This window comes from Diachasmimorpha longicaudata, chromosome 16 (genome assembly GCF_034640455.1).
Source record: "Diachasmimorpha longicaudata isolate KC_UGA_2023 chromosome 16, iyDiaLong2, whole genome shotgun sequence".
Lineage (NCBI taxonomy): Eukaryota > Metazoa > Arthropoda > Insecta > Hymenoptera > Braconidae > Diachasmimorpha > Diachasmimorpha longicaudata.
In genome coordinates, this window is record NC_087240.1 from 2998369 (window position 1) to 3022236 (window position 23868).

At 37.2% G+C, this 23868-nt stretch overlaps 4 protein-coding genes across 20 annotated transcripts in view; 3 read left to right on the top strand and 1 right to left on the bottom strand.

Annotated features, from left to right (window-relative positions):
* Nucleotides 1-12901, top strand: part of LOC135169995 (organic cation transporter protein) — a 107630-nt gene extending 94729 nt beyond the window's left edge. Inside the window, exons 1-11 of one of the 5 annotated variants that reach the window (XM_064135480.1) lie at nucleotides 3189-3540; nucleotides 8335-8594; nucleotides 9033-9265; nucleotides 9469-9724; nucleotides 10211-10469; nucleotides 10585-10753; nucleotides 10844-11074; nucleotides 11414-11628; nucleotides 11766-11947; nucleotides 12086-12222; nucleotides 12340-12901. In XM_064135480.1, coding sequence (XP_063991550.1) covers nucleotides 9123-9265; nucleotides 9469-9724; nucleotides 10211-10469; nucleotides 10585-10753; nucleotides 10844-11074; nucleotides 11414-11628; nucleotides 11766-11947; nucleotides 12086-12222; nucleotides 12340-12481 — 1734 coding nt within the window. In that variant the 5' untranslated portion in view covers nucleotides 3189-3540; nucleotides 8335-8594; nucleotides 9033-9122 and the 3' untranslated portion in view covers nucleotides 12482-12901. Of the gene's footprint in view, nucleotides 1-3188; nucleotides 3541-5236; nucleotides 5373-8334; nucleotides 8595-8717; nucleotides 8920-9032; nucleotides 9266-9468; nucleotides 9725-10210; nucleotides 10470-10584; nucleotides 10754-10843; nucleotides 11075-11413; nucleotides 11629-11765; nucleotides 11948-12085; nucleotides 12223-12339 lie in introns of those variants that run through there. The other 4 variants (XM_064135479.1, XM_064135481.1, XM_064135483.1 and 1 more) reach the window with 4 other exon arrangements.
* The window catches only part of LOC135169976 (intersectin-1), a 39019-nt gene extending 16472 nt beyond the window's left edge, over nucleotides 1-22547 (bottom strand). For 2 of the 11 annotated variants that reach the window (XM_064135443.1, XM_064135448.1), the window contains exons 1-6: nucleotides 1993-2415; nucleotides 1475-1530; nucleotides 921-1223; nucleotides 669-809; nucleotides 461-547; nucleotides 56-124 (exon numbers count right to left, since the gene is read on the bottom strand). In XM_064135443.1, coding sequence (XP_063991513.1) covers nucleotides 56-124; nucleotides 461-547; nucleotides 669-809; nucleotides 921-1223; nucleotides 1475-1496 — 622 coding nt within the window. In that variant the 5' untranslated portion in view covers nucleotides 1497-1530; nucleotides 1993-2415. Of the gene's footprint in view, nucleotides 1-55; nucleotides 125-460; nucleotides 548-668; nucleotides 810-920; nucleotides 1224-1474; nucleotides 1531-1624; nucleotides 1767-1992; nucleotides 2419-21680 lie in introns of those variants that run through there. The other 9 variants (XM_064135446.1, XM_064135441.1, XM_064135439.1 and 6 more) reach the window with 8 other exon arrangements.
* LOC135170008 (probable pyruvate dehydrogenase E1 component subunit alpha, mitochondrial) lies at nucleotides 13738-16531 on the top strand. Of its 2 annotated transcripts, XM_064135500.1 has the most exons (4): nucleotides 13738-13921; nucleotides 14138-14155; nucleotides 14567-15520; nucleotides 15716-16531. In XM_064135500.1, exons 1-4 carry the CDS (start codon nucleotides 13871-13873, stop codon nucleotides 15902-15904), a joined length of 1212 nt encoding a protein of 403 aa, XP_063991570.1. In that variant the 5' UTR covers nucleotides 13738-13870; the 3' UTR covers nucleotides 15905-16531. The 2 variants fall into 2 exon arrangements, with proteins under 2 accessions (XP_063991570.1, XP_063991571.1); XM_064135501.1 differs by lacking the exon at nucleotides 14138-14155 and having other exon boundaries at nucleotides 13740-13921.
* Nucleotides 17463-21362, top strand: LOC135169998 (synaptic vesicle glycoprotein 2A-like). 2 transcript variants are annotated; one of them, XM_064135488.1, is made up of 5 exons: nucleotides 17463-17616; nucleotides 18296-18517; nucleotides 19288-19450; nucleotides 19522-19643; nucleotides 19891-21362. In XM_064135488.1, exons 1-5 carry the CDS (start codon nucleotides 17574-17576, stop codon nucleotides 20931-20933), a joined length of 1593 nt encoding a protein of 530 aa, XP_063991558.1. In that variant the 5' UTR covers nucleotides 17463-17573; the 3' UTR covers nucleotides 20934-21362. The 2 variants fall into 2 exon arrangements, with proteins under 2 accessions (XP_063991558.1, XP_063991557.1); XM_064135487.1 differs by having other exon boundaries at nucleotides 17476-17616; nucleotides 18293-18517.
* Nucleotides 22548-23868: the final 1321 nt, after the last annotated feature.

Here is a 23868-nt window from a genome sequence, read left to right on the forward strand (position 1 = left end):
ATTATTGGGGGTTAATAGTGGAGTTGTGAGGGTGAGGGATGGCGGGTGGACGTACCGATGTTACCTGGTGGGGCGGGTCTTTGGGGTGGTCCAGCAACTGGTGTTACTCCAGTACTTACGTTTGCTTTTTTAGAGGGACAGAAGGTTGTTAGTTTTTTTTATGGGGTAAAAGTTAAAAAATTACATGAGATTTTTTTTCAAGATAATGTTGATATGATTTTCTCTTGTATTGAAGAGAAATAAATTAATTTAAGTTAATTAGATTTAATTGTGAAATACCCAATGGACAATTTCACATTTTACATGAATTGGTCCTGAACTTATTGTTGATTAGTTTCATCAATAATTTGTTTAATCCAGTAAACGATTAATCTCATGTAATTTGACTTTTTTTCAATAAGCAGGTAGGTTCAAACATCCAAATGACATGAATATATACTAATTTTAATGATAAACATACCCATGAAGGGTGGTGCAGGCCTAGCGGGTGGTTTAGCTGGAATATTTGTTGGAAGTGTACCACTAGCACCACTAAATTGTCGCGTCCCTGTGTACGTGTCATGCGAGTTTTAATATCAGTTTATAAAAGTCGTGATTTGTTAGTTTCTCAGTGCAGGTTCATCTAGATGATTGTTATTCTAAAATGCGAATTTTTTGGGGAAACTTACCAAGGGGCATCTGCATTGGGGGAACTACAGGCCGCCCTGGGGCTGTCATCACTGGCTGGGCTGGCACTACGCCACCGAGATTAACTAGAGAGTTCACACTTTGCTGCTGAATTGGAAATCCATTTGAAACTGCTACAGGCGCTGACAACATATCAATTAATGAATTTATTGACTTGGCAAATGTAAATTAGATAATAATATTAATTCAGGGCATAGTTCCAGTCGATGATGAGTCCTTGAAAAATAATTTACCTGCAATTGGTGATGGTAAACTCTGGATAAGTGAGGGAGGCAGTGTCTTTGGGACCTCATGACCCCTCAACTTGAGGTGAATCAACTTGCAGGCGATGCTGAACTCGTTGACATCCATTTTTCCATCGGCATCGGTGTCTGACAGGGCCCAGATCTCACCGAGAATAGCTGGTGCAAGTTGGGATCGCAATAAAAATCCCTTAGCCTGTTCACCAGTTACAACCCCATTGACTGGCTTCAGTGCATCGAACTGCTCTTTGTAGTGGATCTTCTCCCTGGGGTTGATTACCCAGGGATCCATACCTACACGATAGAAGTATTTGACGAACTGGCTTTTACATTTTCAGGAGAAAATCAAAACAATTCTCTGGCAATTTTTACTATCTCCTCATTGAAGAAAATATTTATTAAATAAAAAAACATTGTGTTGATCAATAAGTTCAGAATTACTCTTTTTTTGTTAATGAATCGGATTGGGAAACAATTATTCTCTTGCAGCAGTCCATGACCCGAGAATAATTCACCGAAAGTGAAAGAAAAAATCAATGAATTACCTCCTGCCTGGGGCATCGCCATCGCTCAAGCAAATTCTTCCCTTCACCTTCACTTTCTGCAAACAAAAATCCCAATAAAATGATCAGAAACCTCCCCAACACCCCCAATGGCCTCAGAACACAGATAAATGTCAAACTGTCATTCCTAACCTCGAATTCTGTCTGGATCGATGAAATATGTGTCAAGGAATCAAACAGACTTTGATAATGAATTTGTGGGAGGTAGAGGTGGACAGAAGGGGGCGTGCAACTTCTAAAAGTCGATTAGATGTGTCCGCCAAACCCTAGAAACCTTTGATTACCCAAATTTTATGAACAAAACATCAAATAAAATGGTCTGAAAGTTTAAATGGTCTTGTCCTGAGGGCCTACTTCATCTATTCCGGACATTCTCAGGTCAATGAATTCTTCTGGACGACTACAAATGCATTATCAACGTCATCAGAAGACACTCGAGATGATTTTTAATGACTTACAGATTTTTTAAGACGTGTTCTGCGAATAAAAATTTTTCTCACCTCGATATTAATCCTTGGGCTTAGGTTAATTCAACAAGAATCTATGGACTCTGACATCATCACTGACTTCCTCGGTCCTTGCACTGTCCTCTCGGTACCTCGAGTGCCTGTTAACCCCTTTTCTTTCACCTACCCGAGGTAACAATAGGGAAGACCGGAATAATCTGATGAAAAGACGTGTAAAATCGACTTTGGTAATTTGACGTTAGAGATTGTCCCCTCCCCACCGGTTCTTTAATATTTATTCCCCTTTAATTATTCGTCAATTGCTAGACTGACAGACAGTGTCTGCTTAGAACAGTCATCAACACCCCCGATTGACTGGCCGCTGGCGGAATTCAATTAAATTATTTTTTTTTACGTATTCACGAACACTTGACCGATACCGTGGGGGCTCACACATGGGTGGAGAAGGAGGGAGTCGATCATTTTCGGGAAACTCCGGGGAGAATCGATAGGCGTCACGAACGGTGGGTAATACAGGGTGCACGGGTATTGGTGGATTTTAGAGGGTTGTCACCGGTTTTCAGGGGATGATTCGAGATCCATGGGGGATCAGAAAAAGATTTATGAGGATTTTTTGTGAGAATAATTTCTTTCACACTGAGATATCAATTTTTTTTCACAAATAAATTAAAAATATAAAGGTTTTTTCATTTTTGGTAGAATGAAAGCTCTTCTATTTTTTTTTTATCTCCAGAAGATGTCAATACTCTTCCAGAAACCGAAAAAAAAATTATTTTTTCAATTGTTCAATCCTAAAAAAAAATCAAAGTTCATATCACAATTATCATAATTAATTGCTCAAAAGTCTGTAATCGTCTGTATCTTCCTAAAAATCTATCTAAAAAATTTTTTTTTCTCTCAAAATACAAAAACAAATTTAAAAAAATAATAATGTTAATCATGAAAATAAACTTCTCTTTGCGTTAAAATTTTTGCACCACTCTGAAACCCTATTTATATCCCATCATTAACGTCCCATTGACGATGAGAAAAATCCATAAATAAACTCGAATGATTTTCTTTTTTTATTCCTCTTAGCAAATGGGTAAATGCCACTCACACGTCCTTGGTTACACGGACTCTCTCGTGGTATGAACTCTCTGCACAGTGAATCGTATAACCCGGCGAGTAAATAGAGACGCGCGTGCGCGCACTCGTATCGCTCATTGTCCTTTTGCGGGGATAACTTTTAGTATGAAAATTGTTGTAACATACGATAGACTGCCGGTGACCACGTTGTCAGGGCCCAATGAAAACTGTAGTATAAATGATCGGCTTCCTGTGACGCAAAAGGTCACTGTCAAAACACCACCGAGTAAAGTGTAAAAAAAAAAGCACTCGTGTATCAAATATATCATCAATATAAATTATCGATAATTATTTAATTTTCATTTAAACACAAGATGTGAAATTAATTTATTACGGAGATCTCATTCATTAAAATAACTGTTATCATGAACATGTGTACGAGCGGTTGAACTACATCGATAACATACGAATAATAATATCTCACCGTAGAGGATCGTTTTTCAAAACATTGAGGCAAGTTCATAATTTGTTCGATTCCCTTAGAAAAAATATGAAATTAACGATAATTGACCGATTTTCTAATCAGTTTATCAGTTGTATCTCTGAAACGAGTGCCGACAGTGAAATTTTGATAACAATATTTTTTTGTACTTAGATTTCTGAGCTTAAAAAATTACTTATGAAAGCTTTCGCTATCTCCAAGGCATTTGGAGATAATTAAAAAAACCTGATTGTAAATTAGGCTTCTGTGGTATTTTTCAGCCGCGTTTTACACAAATTTTTCGTTCACATCTCGGAATCTATTGGAGATAACGAATTTTTTTATGATTAAGTTTTTGCGAGATAGGTTAAAATTAACAAAAAAAGTCGGCATAATTTTTTTTTCTATCTCCATTGGTGCGGAAGACATCCACAAAAAACCGGTTGTAAATATAGATTCACTTATCTCGTGTTACTGTTTTACACCAATTTTTTTATCGGTCGTAATGCGGTGAAAATATCGCGGTGTCGCGTGTTCTCGCGTTTTGTTCCTTATCCTGTTATGAAAAGCCATTAATTATTTTCAGACTTCAGATGAATCAATAATGTAACGAGTCATGTAATTTTTCTCCATCTTTTACCGTCCAGAAAATTAAATAATAATACAATCGTCGAGGGAATTATATTTGCGATAATGAGTGAGTGTTATCACGCTTCATTGAAGGAATTGCGCCAACAAATTTTTCTTTTTCAACTTTTGATACTTAAAAAATAGCCAGTGGGACTGGCACATAAACTCGCTAACTAATGAATAGTTTATGTAGCTCAGGGTTCGCATACATCTCTAGGGTCACACTCCAATGCCCGAGTATGTGTATTAATCTACCGAATACTATTATTAATGTGTCTAGACGATATTGATAGAAAGATAAAATAAGTGAAATTCCACACGATAAAATTGAATTCATTTATTTATTGAATTTATTTTGAATTTATTGAATTTTTGTAACAATGTGAAGTACACAAAAAAATGTCTCAATATATTTTTTCGTTGAATTAAATTCTGCCAAAAAAATATTTTTTCAACTCAAATATTTTTCAAGAAAAATAGTTTTAAAAAATAATGTTTTTCAATTATTTATCTACAAGATATTCTCAGATTTTCCAATGGAAAACTACTATCAACGGAATTGTTTGTTCCATCTACATGTCCAACATCTTTAAAGCCCTGAGGCCATAAAAACAATATCACACATTTTTTCATCATTCTCTCACCACATAATGTCACATTCTTCTCACTAATGACACCATAAATTCCCCAAAAACCCCAATAGACAATAAAATCGGAGCCAATCGAGTTAACCTCACGCTCTGACTCACAAAAAAAATCATCCAATCATCGCAATTGATTCAAACAGCCGACCATTTCCCCGAACTAAACGACCACGTGGACGAATTAAATTCCCCAAAATATCTGATGATCCTCCACTGCGCACATCACGTGCTCCTGCCCCCTCCTGAAGGACACACCACGAGTCTGCGCCCCTGTTGAAAAAATCCCTTCCAAAAAAAAAAAAATAAAAAATTCCATTCCATTATTTTTTCTCCCATAAAAAACCCCACTGACTTCACAAACGGCTGATTCTGCGCATGTCGTCATAAACCGTAAGCACTGAGCTTTACCCAGTTCATGAGTAATTTCTCCACGATCGAGTGAACGTAAAATTTAGTAAGTGTTTGCACACTTGTCCGATTTACCCCACCAAAGATTTGGCGCGCAATCATTACCCAACGATTTCAATATTTAATATCATTAATTATCACATCGACACATGACCGCACCAACTCCATGATTTTCAATGTGGGTGAGTTTGTTCTATAAATAAATATAATTTAATGTTAAGCCAATGCTGTTGTGGAGGATGGTAGCACGTGGTTGTGTGAATTATTCATGGGGATGAATTAAAAATGTCGTGGAATGTCGTTGAGAATGATAAAAGCCGGGGTATTTGACCAAGTGAACGCGTGTACAGGTGATGGTGGTGGTGATGAACAGGGGAGTGTGTGAGAGTGTGATGGGCAAAGAGGGGTAAGGGGGGAGGGAGGGAGGGAAATTTCTCACGCATTCGTACTGGTTCTAAGCATTGGATATCGTACGATGATTGTGTGGCCAATGGTTGTTCAGTATAAACGGGCTTGGACATTTGTGTGAGAATGTATGAATGTTCAACCGGCCGGCATTGCCGGTGTGCCAACGTTCGACACCATCCCTTTGGGTGTTGTCCATAATATCGAGTGTACAGCGAGATTTAAATAAAATTTGGCAAAAAAGAGGGAACAAGTGGCACTCGAAATTGTGAATTTTCCAAAATCACAACCTAAATTTCACGAATTTTGTTGCATATAAAGACAGTTAAATGTTAATTACCGGGAGATGAGGTCAAGTAAACACCTGGAATCCTCCAGGACCTTCCCCAAAACATCTGAACTTAATTCCGATAAATCATCTGGATCGTACCCCGATAAAAACGCTAGACATTCCCAAGGTGACACCAGGCTCATCTCCAATTAATCAGATACCCTCATCCCTGAATTTCTATTCTTCAGTAGAAACCATCCCCCTCCAACGCTCCCCCGACAAACACTTAAATCGAGGACCTCCCCATTTTTCTCCAGTATCGACTCAACATTACGTTGAGTAACAATCTGTCAGGAAGATTTCCATCCAGGACTTGTATTTTAGTCCAGACTAAACATTCCGTCCAACAAGACTTCTGCATTCATTGGAATCCAACAATTGGTACGAAAAAATTCATAATCTTCTTCTGCTTGAGTGTTTAATTACTTTACCACTGTCACAACTACCAAGAGTATTTTCGAAAAAATAAATCTCCTAAAAATTTCGATGATTCCGCTGATATTCCATGAATCAACGTCACTGGAGTTCTCAATTGTCGATCAATAACGTCTCATCTCACGCAACAATCCCTAAAAATTACCAGTGGTAAATACCATGAACCAACGGCGCCACATAGACAATTCAACCGTCTCTTTCCTCCTGATTATTCTCATACCCGTATCCCTCACTATAATAATCATAATAAGTGGTTACTGAAGTTACACAAAAACTCGTCGTGGATATTTCCATGGCAGCAAACCCCTTCGATAATAATTTGTAATTTGCTACTGGATTTCCATCAAGGTTGAGAATGAAAGAAGGGAAAATAGTGTGTATAGGTAAAGGCGGGGTTAACTGTCGCTACTGCGTCTGCGTGCGAGTACCCGGACAAGGGGGTAAATACACTACCATCACCGAGGAAAAAAAAAAAAAAAAACAAACAAAATAAATAAAAATCATTATTTATTTTTTGTACTTTTTTCCCCCCTCCCCGAAAGAATTTAGTTTTTATCCTTCTAGAATGTTTTGTAAAGATAGTAATGAAGCAAGCGCCCTTAGCATGGCAATAAGGCAAGGACGGGTTTTCGCTCATTCTGTCTGAGGCCGTCGTCGCGCCAAAGCGAGTCAACTCCGTGCTCTCACTCACTCCTCCCCGCCCTCCCTCCCTGGCGCACTTTTTTTTTTTTTTTTCACCATCAGTCGTTTAAAAGTCCAACGAGAGAGGCACACACAATGTTAGTGCATCTTCTTTTTTTCTTTTCACTCAATTTAACCCTTTTTATTTTCTCGTAAAAAGTCTTTGGATGAGTCTGAGAAACCAGTCACCAGGGATTTTTCTATCCTGAGTTGGATGAGGACTCGTAACTTATATAGCTCAGAACTACGGTAGAAATTTATCTTGGGTCTGTGTTATACCCCGGGACAATTCTACAAATAGACTTTGTGCAGTGAGTTGCAATTCTGTAGGGAAATTGTAAAAAGGGTAAATGAAAATTGGTGGAAAAATTTTGAGATTATTTTGAGAATATATTCGATTGACAAAAGTGACTAATTTTCATACTCTTCATCTCTTATATATTCCAACAACATTCGAGAAAATATTAATTTTTAATAATTTTACAAACAGATTTGTTCAGACAAGAGAATTTTCGTACGACACCTTAAATTGCCAAGTGAAAGCCTCACCCAAATAAATGACCTAAGCCCTTCTACCTCTCATTTATCCTCAACCGAAAACTAATCCTCAAATTCGTTCTGGGCTTAACCCCTCCCCCCTCCCCCACCATTGACCATTTCTTCAGTACGAGTTTCAAAGTTTCGTCTTTACATATTCTTCCCCCGCAATCCTTCGTCGGCTTAACAGCAATAAAAAAAAAATTTCTTTAAACTGAACTCCTGGTGTGCTGGAATTTTTATATCCCAACGAGCCCCTATAAAACGATTAGGGCTCGAAATTAATATTCCCAAGCCTAGATGCCTCCCTTAACATCATTTGGTTCTGATACAAATGAGTATTAATGACAAATACCCGGGGAATAAAAAAAAGTCGTGACAAAAAAGGAATTAATGAGACTAGTGTTGAATCGCTGGAGTCATCAATGGTGGTTGGCTACGTAGTTCACCTCGTGGAGTCGGACATTGCACATCGATACACATCTACTAACATTCCCTCAACGAATCAGTAACGCACAGTACTTTAGTTACTAGTAAATAATTTTTTTTTGCCAGTAAACTACTCGCAGATACCATCTGGATGGTCTAAAAAATTTTTTTATTCCAAATTTATTATGAGGAGATGAAATATGAATTTATGAAAGTGCGAAATAATCACTGAACCTCGGGATCGAACCCATGACCCTCAGATTTCCAGACTAAACCTCTCCACAGACGACAATTCACTGGATAATCGGCCATTCGGTATCTTGTAGATCAGTTGAAACGAGTGAAATTGTGAGGTGGGAGAGAGAGGGCATTGGACAGGACAGAACAGTGAATAGGAGGAGAGGATCCCTTGTGCATTTTGTGTTGCCACACACACCCCGGGAGACCCTGCTTTGTCCCCCCCCCCCCCCCTCTTCGACCCGTAAATGCGCACCGCCAAGAAAAGCCGGTCCGACGCCGACTAATACCGTGTGTTTCTACCCCAGTGTCAGTTCGCTCGAAAACCTCGGGAGAGTAACAACGTACCGTACGCATTTTACTTATTTTTCGATACTTTTGTTTTTTGTTTGTATATTCCATTTTCCAAAATCTTCAATTTTTAATTAAATTACCTATAAATTAATCTCTTTCAAAATTGTTACGATAAAATTCGAGGATTCCATTTTCGCAACGATTATTGAGTAGTTAATTCATTGAAGTTTTATTTCTTGTATTTATGAGTTTCGAAAGTTTTTTCCTTGAACTTTTGATTCAGGAACTGGATTATATATCCTTGTTTAATAGTTTAAAAATGTATTCGGATATTTTGGAATTGATTGATGGCGAAAATCAGGGAATTTATTAACGCTCCAGTAATTATCAAAAGCCTAGAAAAATTTTTAGATATTTTTTGTCAGAGATCTTCACGATTAGAATATTAATTTTCATCGATAATGGAGATATTTAACAAAATTACTCATTTCAGGAGAGAGGAGTGAACTCGGAAAAAGTGAATCAGCAAATTGACAGTTATTTGTCAGATAACAATAGAAAAAGGAAGTAGGATTAAGTGACAATGGCGTACGACGATGTAATATTACGAATGGGAGAGTTTGGGAGATATCAGCGAAAAATTTATCTTCTTCTGTGCCTACCAGCGATAGTATGCGCTTTACACAAACTTGCAGGTGTCTTCCTGGGAGCTTACAACCCTCACAGGTCAGTACCATAAATTTTTAACCATAAAAAATTATAAAAAATCATAATAAATCACAATCATAGAAATTACATTAATTAAAATTTCAGTGACACCGACATTCGCCATAAGTTATTGATTAATTTTTTTAATGATTAATTTCACTGCAGTTTATTACTGCAGTTATTTTCTGAATTAACTCAATGGTAATTTTATTTGATTTTAGATGTTTACTGCCACATGAATTTTCAGAAAATGCAACATTCTACATGAGTCCTGCGGCATTAAACGCTAGTTACGCGTGGGATCCAAAGACTCAAAAAAGTTTAACATGTATTATACGTGATAACGTGACAAGACTGCACGAAATATATGAAAATAATGTGAATGATACAAATGACATAACGAGAACAACGGTACATAAGAGTTGTCGGGAATTTGTCTACGATACCAGCATCTACAAAAGTACAACTACTACCGAGGTATGCCATTAACACAGTCATAATTATGTCCAGTTACGCGTTAACTATGAAATGAATAATGAATGGATGGATTGAGGATAAACCGGTAAAATGATGGGGTATGAGATACCAACAAGACATGTTGAAATGCCTGGAAAAAAGTGGCCAATGATAATTGACTAATTTAGTACTTAAAAAAAAATTAAATCCTCATTTGTAATGCAATCAAAAATTAGTTACATCCACGAGTAGTTATTGTGACTGACGAGCTATTCAATTTTCCAGAAAAAAAAAATCCTGCATTTTTCAATTTCCCTCTAATTTGCTCCAATTGATTTTTATTTTCGAAGTTGGTAAGATCCAATTAACGAGATTTTATTAGTAGAACTAGAATTATTCACGATGATTTAAGCCACCATTGATTTGATTCGATTGAATGATAGAATGTTTATCCTCAAAAAAGATGAGAGAATATAATTTTTCTAAAATAATTTTTTTTTTTTCCAGTGGAACTTGGTATGTGATAGAGCTTGGCTGCGAGCAACGGGTGATTCTGTGTTCATGGTAGGAGTCATGATTGGCTCAATGATATTTGGTGGTTTGTCCGATAAATATGGACGTAGACCAATTTTCTTCCTGTCTTTAGTCATTCAACTGGTAGGTGGTATTCTCGTTGCTATTGCACCAGAGTACATAACCTACCTCACCTTCAGGATGATAGTCGGCTCGACAACCAGCGGAGTGTTCCTGGTGGCCTATGTCATCGGTGAGTATTCCTCCTTCATTCAATCAATTGTCCACTCCAATACACCTCTCAACAACACGTAATACGAGCCCAATTGTTCATAACATTGAAAATATTTATAATTTTGTTGTTTTAGCACTTGAGATGGTTGGACCGAAGAAACGACTTGTTGCTGGTGTTGGGTGTCAATTGTTCTTTACAGCTGGATACCTCATGACTGCTGGATTTGCTTACTACATAACTGATTGGAGGATACTGCAAATTGCGATCACAATACCCAGCTTTGCGTTCCTCGTTTACTGGTGGTAAGTCATATTTTTTTTCCCAGCAATTGTTTGTCCCTCTTGAAGATTAATGGATTATATGGAAAATAATGATGATTATGATGATACCAGGTTCATCCCAGAGTCAGCACGTTGGTTGCTGACCAAGGGTAAAATTGAGGAGGCAAAGGATCTTCTCCAGAATGCGTCCAAAGAAAATGGAATTGAAATACCACGTGACACCATAGACTGCCTACTCAATGACTCCACTGAGTCCAAGTCAACATGTGAACAAGCTTCTTTGTTCGATCTCTTTCGTTATCCGAATCTCAGGCGGAAAAGTGTCCTTCTGTTCTTCAACTGGTAAATCCAAGCTATTCATTTCATTGATATCCTCTTCATTTAATTATCTTGTCGACGATTTCAAAAATTTTTAAACAGAACCATTAAGTAGCCGAGGGAGTTCCAAAACAAATATAATTACCAGAATGCCATCCTCTCGTTAATTTAATTCATTCAAATATACACGAAGAGAAAAATTGTTTAAAAATAACGTACCTGTTCTATAATCTGTTCGGTTAGAACAGTATTCAGTAAAAATTACAGAACAGGTTCGCATGATTTAAAAAAAAAATGAGATTGACCTGAGGATAATGTCGACCAAAAAAACTATTTTTAATTCTTGAATATTTTATCATGAAGGCTGGTGAACAGTGGTACATACTACGGTCTCTCCTGGAGTGCCTCAAATCTCGGTGGCAATGATTACGTTAATTTTCTGGTGTCGGGAGTTGTTGAGGTACCGGCATACACATTTCTCATCTTTACACTAGACCGTTGGGGGAGAAAAAGTATTCTTTGCGGTTGTATGATTGTGTCTGGTGTTGCACTTCTCCTGACAATGGCTGTTCCTGAAGGTAATATGCTAAGTCTAATCACTTAAATCACATCCTCAGCATTTTCATTTAATAGGAATTTTCCAATAATTAAAATTGATTTCCAATCAGGAATTAAAGTTGCCTCAATCATTCATATTAATGAATTTCAATTTCAGATAATACAACGGCTATTGTTACATTAGCGATGGTTGGAAAATTAGCAATAACTTCGTCGTATGGAGCAATTTATATATTTACTGCTGAGCAATTTCCAACTGTCGTTCGCAATGTTGGCCTTGGCGCGTGCTCCACGTTCGCCAGAATTGGTGGGGTCATTGCTCCTTATATCAATTATTTGGTGAGTTGAATACTTGATGAAAAATATTTCATAAAAGATCTGATGAATTTTAATTGAAGATGGAATTTGACGTTTTTATCAATTGGACGAATTACGTATTAACTCGCAATAACTTATTTGATTAATTATTGGTTACAGTCTCTCATCTGGACACCCTTCCCCCTGGTTATCTTTGGTACCAGTGCCCTTTTGGGGGGTGTAGCATCGTTGTTACTTCCTGAGACTCACAACAAAAAATTACCCGAGACAATTCGCGACGGTGAATTATTCGGAAAGTGAGTTTATTTATCGTCTAAAATACTTTCCTCGGACTCACTCTATCTCTTCAGGGCTTCGCATGGTAACAGGAATATTAAGGAATAATTTTTATAATTATTTAAATTAATCAACAGGAAAGAAAATTGGAAATCGAAAAAAGAGAAGCAGCGCCAACAACTTCAACAGCTAGACGCCCAACAATTAACCGAAGTTGAATCGATAAAGCCACTTAAAGCTCTGGAGAACGGTGTCCACGATTCAAAGCAAAATGGATAACCCACCTCTCACCGTAATCCCTGATAAAATAACAATTAATTATAATCTCTCAGTATTTTTTTTTTCTTTGCTACCACGACTCTACCCCTCTCTCGCGTCTCCTGAATTCGATCAGCGTGATCAACATTAATTTGCAACAATGTTATCAACAGCTGTGTGAGTGTGTCTGTGGAGTGATTAACAATCGCTCAACAAAATGAACGAAAATAAAAACTGACGAAGTAATTTTTATAAGGAATAGTTACTGTCTATACGGCATTTTGAAAATTCTTTGTTATACGAAGGCATTTCATTTTTATAAGCGTATTATAGTTGAAGTTATTGTATACGTACAATTGTCATTGTACTTGTATAATTCATTTGGCGGACTGCATTTTTGATACACGAATGAAAAAATAAACAATTTGTTGAAATGAAACTCATTGCGTTTTTCTTTGATTTATTCCATAACATTTTAAAACCAATTTCCGCGATTTATTAATTTTCTCTTGATAACTATGAAGAGGAATTCGCTGTCTCTGGATATTTGAAAAACCTCAATCGACAGATTTAAGCCGATGAATTTACCTCGACAAATAAACGAGAGTAAATAAAAAATACAGTAATGAAATAATGAAACGGGAATTTTCCTGGACCCCTAGAAAAATCGGAAATTGTCTCACGAATCCAATGGCGCCAGCCAAATTGTCCTAACTATGATAGTTCCAAAGATATGGACGAAAAACGGAGTGATCCCAAATCCCTTTTGTGATCCCATTTTGCTCTAGGAGGCCCAGGAGCCGAGAAAAACGAAAAAATCGACTTTAGAAAATTCCCGGAGCCCTAGAAAAATCGGAAATCGAATGCCACGTACTCCATGGTAATGCCTTACCGACAGGAACGTTCACGATTTAAGTTGATGCACCACCGCTGCGAAACTTAACGGGGGGGCTCCGTTCGTACTTGCACAACTCTAAAAATGAACAACTGAACAGAAAATTTTCAAACTGTGAGAGCACCACTGTGCAGGGATTCAACTGTCGAGACAAAAAGCTAAGCTGTACATGTGGCGCTGGGTCCACATGTACAACCACATTTTTGTCTCAACAGTTGAATCCCTGCACAGTGGTGCTCTCACAGTTTGAAAATTTTCTGTTCAGTTGTTCATTTTTAGAGTTGTGCAAGTACGAACGGAGCCCCCCCAACTTAACGGTTGAAGCCCCTCCATAACCATCAACAATCTCCCTTATCATCTCTGCCTCGTGACAGCGCCAGTGGCTGACCCCACGTCACCACCGAGAACCTCAAATCCCAGAATTTTCGTAACCTACATTTACTCGTGCCATTGGTCAGCCGAGAATCTCACCATCTGACGAGATTATTCAATTGTTCATCTGACCTCTAATCAAAATGATGGCAAATTGCATGAGAAAAATTGGCCAAGAGGCCTCAAGACGTAATGTGAGTATTAAAAACCCTTAATTAATCACGATAACAATCACTCTGATTAACTGACAATGGTTCGATCGTCATTATATCTCTATGGGTGACCTTCGACAAGGAACTATTTTCTAATAATATTTCTGACATTGGAAAACTCAACAATTGTTTCTCTTCATGTTTTTTTTTCATGGTTACTGTCGAATGCATTTGTTCCTTGTACTTGGCTACGACTAGTACGCTACATGGAAAGAGGTAAATATTTGCCTCGATGTAGTGAAACATTTACTTTACGATTTTTCATAACTATTTCCTCGTCTGTGATCTTTTTATTTGAGTGGAAAACGCAAAGTTGTCAATCTTCTTATTAATGAAAATCAAATACCATTAATTCAATCAACTCACCAATTAATAAATCACATTATTATTAATAAATATTGAAATAGGTTTGAGGTTTCAGTAAATTAACCTCAAACCACGAAAACGTCATTCATCGGAAATTCATCCATAATTACTGCTTTTTCCACTCCAGAATGAGGAATTTTAATTATTTTTTAGTGCAAAACAAATCACGTTGCTTAAACAACAATGCATTGTACCGTTGGCACCCATCGAGATGTAGAATAATTCCAAATAATTAATGATCTTCTTCTAATTATCATTAAGGTATTCTCGGCCTTCTCAAGTGGCAAAAATGGATACGCGACAGAAGCCTCCTTCGAGACAAAGCCCTACAGACTCCATAAATTAGACTCTGGCCCATCAACCCAAGTCTCTTGCACTAGGGAAGATGCACTCGAGCTCTACAAAAAGCTACACACCATTAGACGAATGGAGACTGCTGCTGGCAATCTTTACAAGGAGAAGATCATTCGAGGATTCTGCCATCTTTATTCTGGCCAAGAAGCTTGTGCAGTAGGAATGTCAGCAGCCCTGAAGCCCCAGGACTCTGTAATTACTGCGTACAGAGCCCACGGTTGGACATATCTCATGGGAATTCCTCCTGTTGGTGTTTTAGCTGAATTGACTGGACGACAGAGTGGAAATGCCAGAGGAAAAGGTGGCTCCATGCACATGTACGCCAAGAATTTCTACGGAGGAAATGGAATTGTTGGTGCCCAGGCGCCCCTGGGTGCGGGCATAGGCTTTGCCCATAAATACAAAAAAGATGGTGGAGTTTGTCTAGCCCTTTATGGTGATGGAGCAGCTAATCAGGGACAAATTTTTGAGGTCTACAACATGAGTAAATTATGGGACGTTCCAATCATATTTGTCTGTGAAAATAACGGATATGGAATGGGTACCAGTGCTGATAGAGCAGCAGCAAGTACAGAGTATTACACTCGTGGTGATTATGTTCCTGGAATTTGGGTCGATGGTATGGATGTTCTGGCTGTTAGGGAAGCCACTAGATTTGCTCTAGCTTATTGTAGAGCTGGCAAGGGTCCCCTTGTTATGGAGACTGTCACCTACAGGTACAGTGGTCACAGTATGTCCGATCCTGGTACTAGTTATAGAACTAGGGAGGAAATTCAGGAAGTACGACAGACACGTGATCCCCTCACTAGTTTCAAGGAGAAAATTCTAAATGCTAACCTCGTCACCGCTGATGAATTAAAGGTAATTAATCCCGTTAATTGAAGAAAAAAAAATCGGTAAATTTTGCAGTCAATAGATTTAAGAATAAATCGGAATCCGTGGGGGACAACAAAATATTTGTACAGACCTTTCGATCTTTTTAGTGGAAAAAATCTTGAAATTAAAAATTCTGTTCAATTAAATTGATCCTAAATCTCATTATTTGTTAATCTTCAGACGATGGAAGCAGAAATAAGGAAAGAAATCGACGAAGGAGTGAAGTACGCAAAGGCTGACAAAGAAATTGGCAACCACGAGCTGACAACCGACATCTACGTGAATTGTCTCGAGCCAGAAATTCGCAACGTAACGCCATTTGAGTCCCTCAAGCACAGCCGACTGGGACCAGCAGTGAACGCATCGTAAAAAAATGAAGTAACAAAGTTAGTTAATTTCTTTTGATAAAAACAAACAAGACCAATGTTTTGAAAAGAATCGAGAACGAACGACACAATTTAATCATTAAATTATTGATGATTATCGGTGCACGAGGTAATTGCAAGAATTGTTCAATTGCAAGATCGGGATATCTCGCTGACAATTCCAACTAGATTAATTACGAACGAGGAGTTAGTGATAATGATTGTTCAATCGATTGCTTGTCATTCTGCCACTGTAGACTGTAAATAAATAAAGAATTTCGTTGTAGAAGTGACAAAAAAAAATCTTTCAGTCTAATTGTAGAATTATCTTTGGAAGGAGTTGGCTCAGATTAAAATGTCAATAAACATTTTTTATCGGAAATTTAATTCACTCTAAAAATCCTCTAAGACCACTCGTTACCGAGACCATTCTGAAATTAGAAAGAAATTGATGAAAAAATATTTGTCACTTTGTTACTGAATTGTCAAGTGAATGAGCATCGTACGTGAATAATAATCTCAGAATCTATGAAACAATTGTATGATGTCTTGTACCTGATCACAATATCATATTCTCGTTCAACGAGATCGTAAATAAATTATTAAAGTGATTTTGTGGGAATCTATGAAATTGAACGTTTGAAATTTATTATTTTCCACTAAAACAAGAACCTTAATAGCTTAAATATTCCCTGGTGATAGATTTCCAACTTTAATAAACGTTGATGAAACAAAATTACAGGGGAGGAAAAGGTAAATACTGAATTCAAAAATGTCAATGCCAATTGAAATGTCTGAATCGCTCCATGCTGATTGTTGCATAAATTTGATCAGCAATTCGTAGGTCAAAGCCTGGAAAATCGATCGATCGTCCCACCTTTGTTAATTAAACAGAGGACACGAACTTTCTGTATTATTTTTAGCTTATTTTCATCAATTGTCACACGTGAGAGGAGAACATGAAATGAAATTGGAATTAAGATTTTATAATTTTCCCAATTTTTTTATCATTTCAGTTTTATCTGTCTCAATGTTTAACGACGAATGCCCCTGCGTTATGTCACTTAACAATGATTTATAACGATACCGAATACATGCAAAGACGTCAGGGAATCAGAGGATATCGTAAATGGAAAAATTCCTCAACGTTTTTTCTTTCATTCGGAAAATTCAGGTGCGATTCAATTCCTGGGCATGAGACTGATGTTATCCGACATCCATTCAGTAATTTTTAGGAACAATTTTTCAAGACTGCACCCCACCCTTAATTTGACTTCCTTCACGTATTAAGTTTTCCAAATGAAATTTGAATTTTTTTCTGACAATTTTCATGGAATTTTCCACATCCTGTGGCGTTAGTCTAGCGATTATTCAAATAAAAAATGTAAATGGACAACAACAGCGCTAGCACATAAATTGTAACAACTTCTGAAGTCGATCTCGTGGAGGATCCCTTCCCCGTTAAGAATCATCCGATGGAAATCTAGGTGATACTCGAATCGAGAAGTAACTGGGGGAATCGCAGGACAATCAGAGGATTGCGTGCGGACTAATAAGACCCTGCGCATGTTCCACATTTACAAAATTGAGTTGAATGTGTCGCAGGTGGGTTCACCTTCTTCATTAGACTCACTTTTGTTCGCACTAGCGGTCGAGACACATTGAGGGCCAAAATGGTCAGTGATTGCTCGAGAGATATTTCAATCTTTACAATCGGTGAGTTGATGATCAAATTTTTTATTTTATTTAACTTCAAAATTTTTGATTTTATTTGTTTTCCAATTTTCTATTTGTATTCTATTTCTTACATTTTTTATTTTTTATTTTTATTTTGCCAAGAATTATTTTAAACTGACAGAAGGGAATGTCCGGTATTGGATAAAATTTTACAAATATATAAAATAAACAATTATAGGGAAAATAATTGTAACGAACGTGTGCGCTAAAAAGTTTCATTTTCAATAAAAAAAATTGCAATAAAAAATAATTGTAGATTAATATTTTGACAATTCATGAATTATAATATTGTCAATTCCGCAAAAGCTCAATGACATCAATCGAAATATTTCTCGCAGTGACCGATTGTCCACCACGTGTTTCAACGTAAATTTTTCATGTCCACGAGCTGATAATTTCTCACCGTAATAGAATAAGAAATGAAAGAGATCTAGTCCTACCGTGACCTTGATAAAGATCACAGTGAATTTGCGGGAACAATCGGAGCAATTGTTATTCAATTAGAGTCCGGTCTCCGCAATTTTCAGAACAATAACTCCAAAATTATGTAAAAGATGAAAAAAAAAAAAGAGGAAGAAGAAGAGTCAACTTCGGATGACTTCCTCATTCGATCCATTAAATCTCATTATTCGTTAAAAATATATGAATTCATCAGCAGAGGAGAAATCAAAATCAAAGGACCAGAAGACCGATTACGAGACAGCGATAAGACTCTGTGGATATGGAAAATTTCATTATGGTTTTATTCTACTCTGTGGTATGATGTTCCTGAGTGTTGCACTCCAGAATGGAGTCAACGCATACATACTCCCCTCGGCAGAATGCGATTTGAATTTATCTTCCGAGCAGAAGGGATTTCTCAACGTCGCCTTCTTAATCGGTAAAATTAAATAAATTAATTAATTAAATTAAATGAAAAAATATGTACACCGAAGAATTTCTATGGAAAAATTCTTTGGAATTCTGGAATTCTTACACAACTAGAAAGCACTAGAATCTTTCATTAGATTCTTTCACAATAATTTATTTACCGTTTTATCGCCTCTATTTTTTCTCGATTAAATAACTAAAGGAACATTTTAAAATGTCAATATTTGAATGGGGAAGAACTGAATACGGAACATTATTTTCCGTATTTTTTCTACTCCAATTTCTGATTGTTTGGAAAATACCTTTGCTGCATTGGATAAATAATCGTGATAAGATTTGATAGATAAAAATGTCTTTAAGTTTATGTTAATCACTGCACAGAAAAACTTAAAAAGCCCCCAAATAGCGCAAAAAATCATAATTTCTATAAAAATTGAGTTCCAGTTTTATAACATTATTTATACGAATAATTCCTCAATTTTCCTGAATATTTCTGTCCATAGAAACAATGACAATCACTCCAAGAATCTCATATTTTTTTTTTCTAATACGAAAAAATAAATCAGAGAATTTCCGTCAATTGCAATCCGTCGTTTTGCAAAATGGATTAAAATTTACAAAATCTCACCCTAAGACATTTCCCATCATCCGGCTAAATTCGACAATAACCGATAAACTACTAGAGTCACTATCGAAAAAATCAACATCACATAATTTTCCATCTTCCCTAATTAGGAAAAAGAAATTAGGGAATTAAATTTGAGTAAATTGCCTCTCAAGGTGGAGTTCTGAGCTCGGTTTTCTGGGGAGTCTCGGCTGACGCATACGGACGCAAGAAAATTCTCGTGTGGACACTGTTAATCGACAGCATCGTGACATTGATATCAAGTTTTTCCCAAACGTTTCACGTACTCGTTACCTTCAGAGCCATCAACGGTTTTACGTGAGTAACGGTTTTTATCGTATCCGTCGATTAAGACAATTGCTTGATTGCAAGGCTTTTTTCATGCGAAGAATCGGCGCACCGGGTTCTTTAATTTACACGTATCTGGGGGAATTTCACTCATCCAAACATCGGGTCAAGAGTATTTGCTACGTTGGATTCTTCTGGACACTAGCCTGGTTGATACTTCCAGGTAAATTCATTGTAGAATTTTATTTCACGGTCTTTTTTAATTTTCTTTCAATTTGCCCTAATTATCCCTTTACCAATTAACTTTGAAGCGAAATATTAACATTAATATTATTTTTACCATTAAATATTAATATTTCAACATCTGACAAAAAATATCCTATCACATTTTGCATCAGCTCCCCCTCCCCCTAATTCTCAACCTAATGAACCAATTAAGTTTAGATAAAATCAATATGTCGGGAAAACAGGTCTAGCATGGATCGTGATTCCACTGAAGATAAACCTCCAATTCTACGGTCTCACCTACAACTCCTGGCAGCTCTTTCTCGCCCTGATGGCCCTCCCAACCCTGATGATGGGTCTGATCCTCATCGGATATCCCGAGAGCCCAAAATTTCTTCTCGCAAGGGGACAAAATCGAGAGGCCCTGGAGATCGTGAAAAACATCTACGCTATTAACACCGGAAAAAATAAATCTGACTACCCTGTGATAGAACTATGGGCATCGCCCGAGGAAGCCGAAGCCAAAGCCATCTGTTACGACGATGAATTGAGCCCGGACTCCTCCTCAACTCTATTAGTAATCATGAGGCTATTGAAGAACGCATGGATGCAAATAAAAGCACTTTCTTCACCTCCTCTGTCTACGTATGCAATTCTCTGCTGGACAATTTACTTTACAAACATGTGTGGATTTTATGGATTGGGTCTATGGCTTCCTGAGCTATTTAACCGATTTGAGAATTTCTATCGAGTCCATCCGAACATATCATCGGTGAGGGTCTGCCAATTGGTCTCACTCAACGAAACAGTGAACACAGAAGTGAGAAATTGCGATGAGATAATAATCGATGAAAATGTCTTCATCAATACACTCATCGTCAACGCAGTCTGTCTTCTGGGAAATATAATGTCTGGATTCCTCGCTGATCGTGTGGGACGACGAACTCTCCCAGTTACCCTGACGGTATGTGCTGGAATATCAGGACTAGCTATATATTTCACAAAGACCTCCACCCAAATTCTCCTAGTCTCCTGCATCTACTCCCTAACAGTATCAGCAGCCAATTTCGTTATCAGCAGTGTCACTGTGGACATTTTTCCAACCTACGTTGGAGCAATTGCAATATGCATGATGACATGCTTCGGAAGAGTTGGTGCTATCGCCAGTAATTTAGCATTTGGAATGCTTCTTGACATCAGTTGTGAAGTGCCAATAATTCTAGTCGCTGGAATTGTCCTGTCTGGAGCTGCACTCACTCTGATGCTACCCCCAGCTACAAAAACCTGATTGCCCAGTGGAATAGCTCAACAAAAGGGGATTGACTAGGTCAACATCCTCTAGAACACCAGTGATTCAACGTGCTGAGAAATTCACGAAGACGTTCTACTTATTCCCTAAGAAAATTTATCAACTGTACCAGTGGGATCTCTCCAAAACTACGAGAAGAAAATCAAATCAGACACATGTTCACCCTATCATTCATCTTCGAGAACAATAATGTTCAGTGGACACACGAGAATAATATCATTTCATTATTTAGAATCATCTGAGTACTTATGGGTAAATTATCGTCCATCATCGAGGTTCACCACTTAAATTGTTAACATTCGTCATTCTCATTACTTCGAATTTCAGTGTTAATTCGTATTTATGACGTGAAACTAATTAACTCAACGCACGTAATAACATTCGATGATATATAAAAGATATTTTTTTTATAAAATTTGTATTGACTAATGAAATTCGTCATTAGACGTACGAGATCCTCTCACATTTAATAAAAAAAAAATCGACTCCTCGTCATTTTTAACTCATTATTTTTGCATCACTCGATTTTTTTGAGCTTAGAAGAACGAATGACTTTGGAAAATCTAAAAAGCTTCAAAAATCCTCAGCGTATGGGAACATTGTAAATTTTTCAGCGATCACACACCAATTGTGTAAAACACTAATTCATTACTGACATATTGTTGATTTTTTTTCCGAATCATGCGAATAACAAATAACAAACAAATAATCATTGAAGTAACTCACCTCTGCCAGCAGCTCTCTCCTCTCGAAGGGCACTTACACCCACAAAAAACAATTACTTTCAATCTGTCGGCGTTTGAACCCTCCGCCGAGGAAGACCACAACTCCCTTGGCACACACTGACCGCCATCTTGCGGATTAAACACCACATTGACAACAACGAAACACACGGATATACTTGTATCACTTTTCACAACAACAATCTCCGAATGAAATCTCACTGTCCACTTTGTCCAGGTTAATTCATCAATTGATCAGTTACTTAGAGGTTAATTCACAACACTAGGACGTACGAAGTACTTTTCTTTGGCCAAATGACCCATAGACGCCATCTTGTGACGTGACAAAAATGTTGGTCATGTAGAGATGATTTTGACGAATGCAATGCTCACATCGTTCTTAATGAACTCGACAAACAAAAAAAACTATTTTCATTTTAGAATTGTCTTTGGTGATTGTGACAGTCTGATTAAGGCAGCTTTCATGAATATGTCAATGGTTTTCATCCATTTCTCTTTCTAAACATCAGGCGAAGGCCAAATCCGGTTTGTTATTCCACGATTCTGGGAATTAATCGTCCCAACAACACTGACGAAGCTCACACAAATGTACAATATCCATCCTTTTCCTCACAATTAGTTAGTGAATTAATTAACTAGACCCTAATCACCTCACTGAAATGTTCGAAGTACTTTCTTTTGTTTAGAAAAAAAACAGAGGACGTCTTATGACATCACAAAGACGTCCACTTTATGAAATCATAAAGATGGTGGCCACATCGGTGAGAGCTTTTCCATGATTATAATTTCCGTTTCTTTCTAGCTCTGTACTTGTCGATTCTCCCAATTATCAAATTAATTAGATGTTAATTCACTTACAAAGACTTTTGAAACACTCCTTTGAAGGCAGAAGCAGAGGCATCGTGTGACGTCACAGAGACGCCGGCAGTGTAGATGAAATTTTCGGCGAGTGCAATTTTAATATCGATCTGGCGACTTCAATTCTTCGGAAAACCCGCTAACACCATTACAAAATCAATACTAACCATTACTAGAGGTCGATTAATGCAGATTTAGTCAATATATCGATCATTTTACCTATTTTTTTCTCCTCAAAAGTCAAAGGACGCCAAAGCCGCTGTTTCACCGCTACAGGTCGACCGCCATCTTAAACGGTTACGGGTGGGGGTCGCGCATGCCCAGTGGGGTTGTTTGCGCGGGAGATTCGCTTGATACTGTCGCAATAGACAATAAAATAATCAGATCATTCCGTGGACAAATAAATTTCACCGATTTTTTTTATTCTAAAAACACTTTATTGTATATCAGATGAGAGTAATCATTCGTTATAATGGTTTAGTTGCTAGCATTAATGTTAATAAAATGTTTGATTTACATTACAGTATAGTCCCGTTTTATGTACACGTACAATGTATGAAGTTGGTGTAGTTTTGTTTATCAAATTGTATTCAACAAGTTAAATTTATTTCTCGCAGTGAAGTGGGGTAAACATATTGTTTTTCAATCGTTGGTTGTTCTCAGTGATGAGAGAAAATGACTCATTACGAAGATGATTGTGCTGTTAATAGGATTAAAATCCATTAATTGCTCAACTTCCCATTTCTTCAACTACAATCGAATTAGTTAATTAAATCGCGTGTCGACGAAATTGCGATTTATTCTTACGACTTGTGAGACATATTTGGCAGGTATAAAAAATCAAGGCATTCGTTGAATTTGAAATTCTCCCGAATTATTATCGCAATAATAAATTCGTTGAATTTCAATAATTTGTTGATTCACTCGTCAAGACCATTCAATGGCCATTGACAACAGGACGGAGGCAAATTTTGAGACGAGGACAACAAGTATCTCTTCGAAATGGCGGTCGTTTGAAAAATCTAACGCTATCGAATTAATCCTTGCGTCGTTAATTCGATGCTTTTAGTTTTAAAAATTGTTTCGAGTTTTTTTTTGCCGATTTTTCGTTTAATATAAAAGGCACAATGTTTCACAGAGGCAACTTCTATGCTTTCTATAGACTCTCTTTGTGGTTTTCAATTCGCGATCCTATTTTTACACGAGCATTAACGCGTCTGCATTTACAGTCTTTCATTTATTCAATTATTTTTTCATTCTGTGGAAAAGTGATGGAACAATTGAAATTCGGAAATGGGTCTGAAGATATTATT

Excerpts from the sequence above, each read along its gene's own strand:
- LOC135170008 (XM_064135500.1), top strand. The coding sequence starts at position 13,871 with ATGATGGCAAATTGCATGAGAAAAATTGGCCAAGAGGCCTCAAGACGT. Across the intron at positions 15,521-15,715 it reads TCACCGCTGATGAATTAAAG|ACGATGGAAGCAGAAATAAG; the intron begins GTAATTAATCCC and ends GTTAATCTTCAG.
- LOC135169998 (XM_064135487.1), top strand. The coding sequence starts at position 17,574 with ATGGTCAGTGATTGCTCGAGAGATATTTCAATCTTTACAATCG. Across the intron at positions 17,617-18,292 it reads TATTTCAATCTTTACAATCG|CAGAGGAGAAATCAAAATCA; the intron begins GTGAGTTGATGA and ends TGAATTCATCAG. Across the intron at positions 19,451-19,521 it reads AGAGCCATCAACGGTTTTAC|AATCGGCGCACCGGGTTCTT; the intron begins GTGAGTAACGGT and ends TTTCATGCGAAG.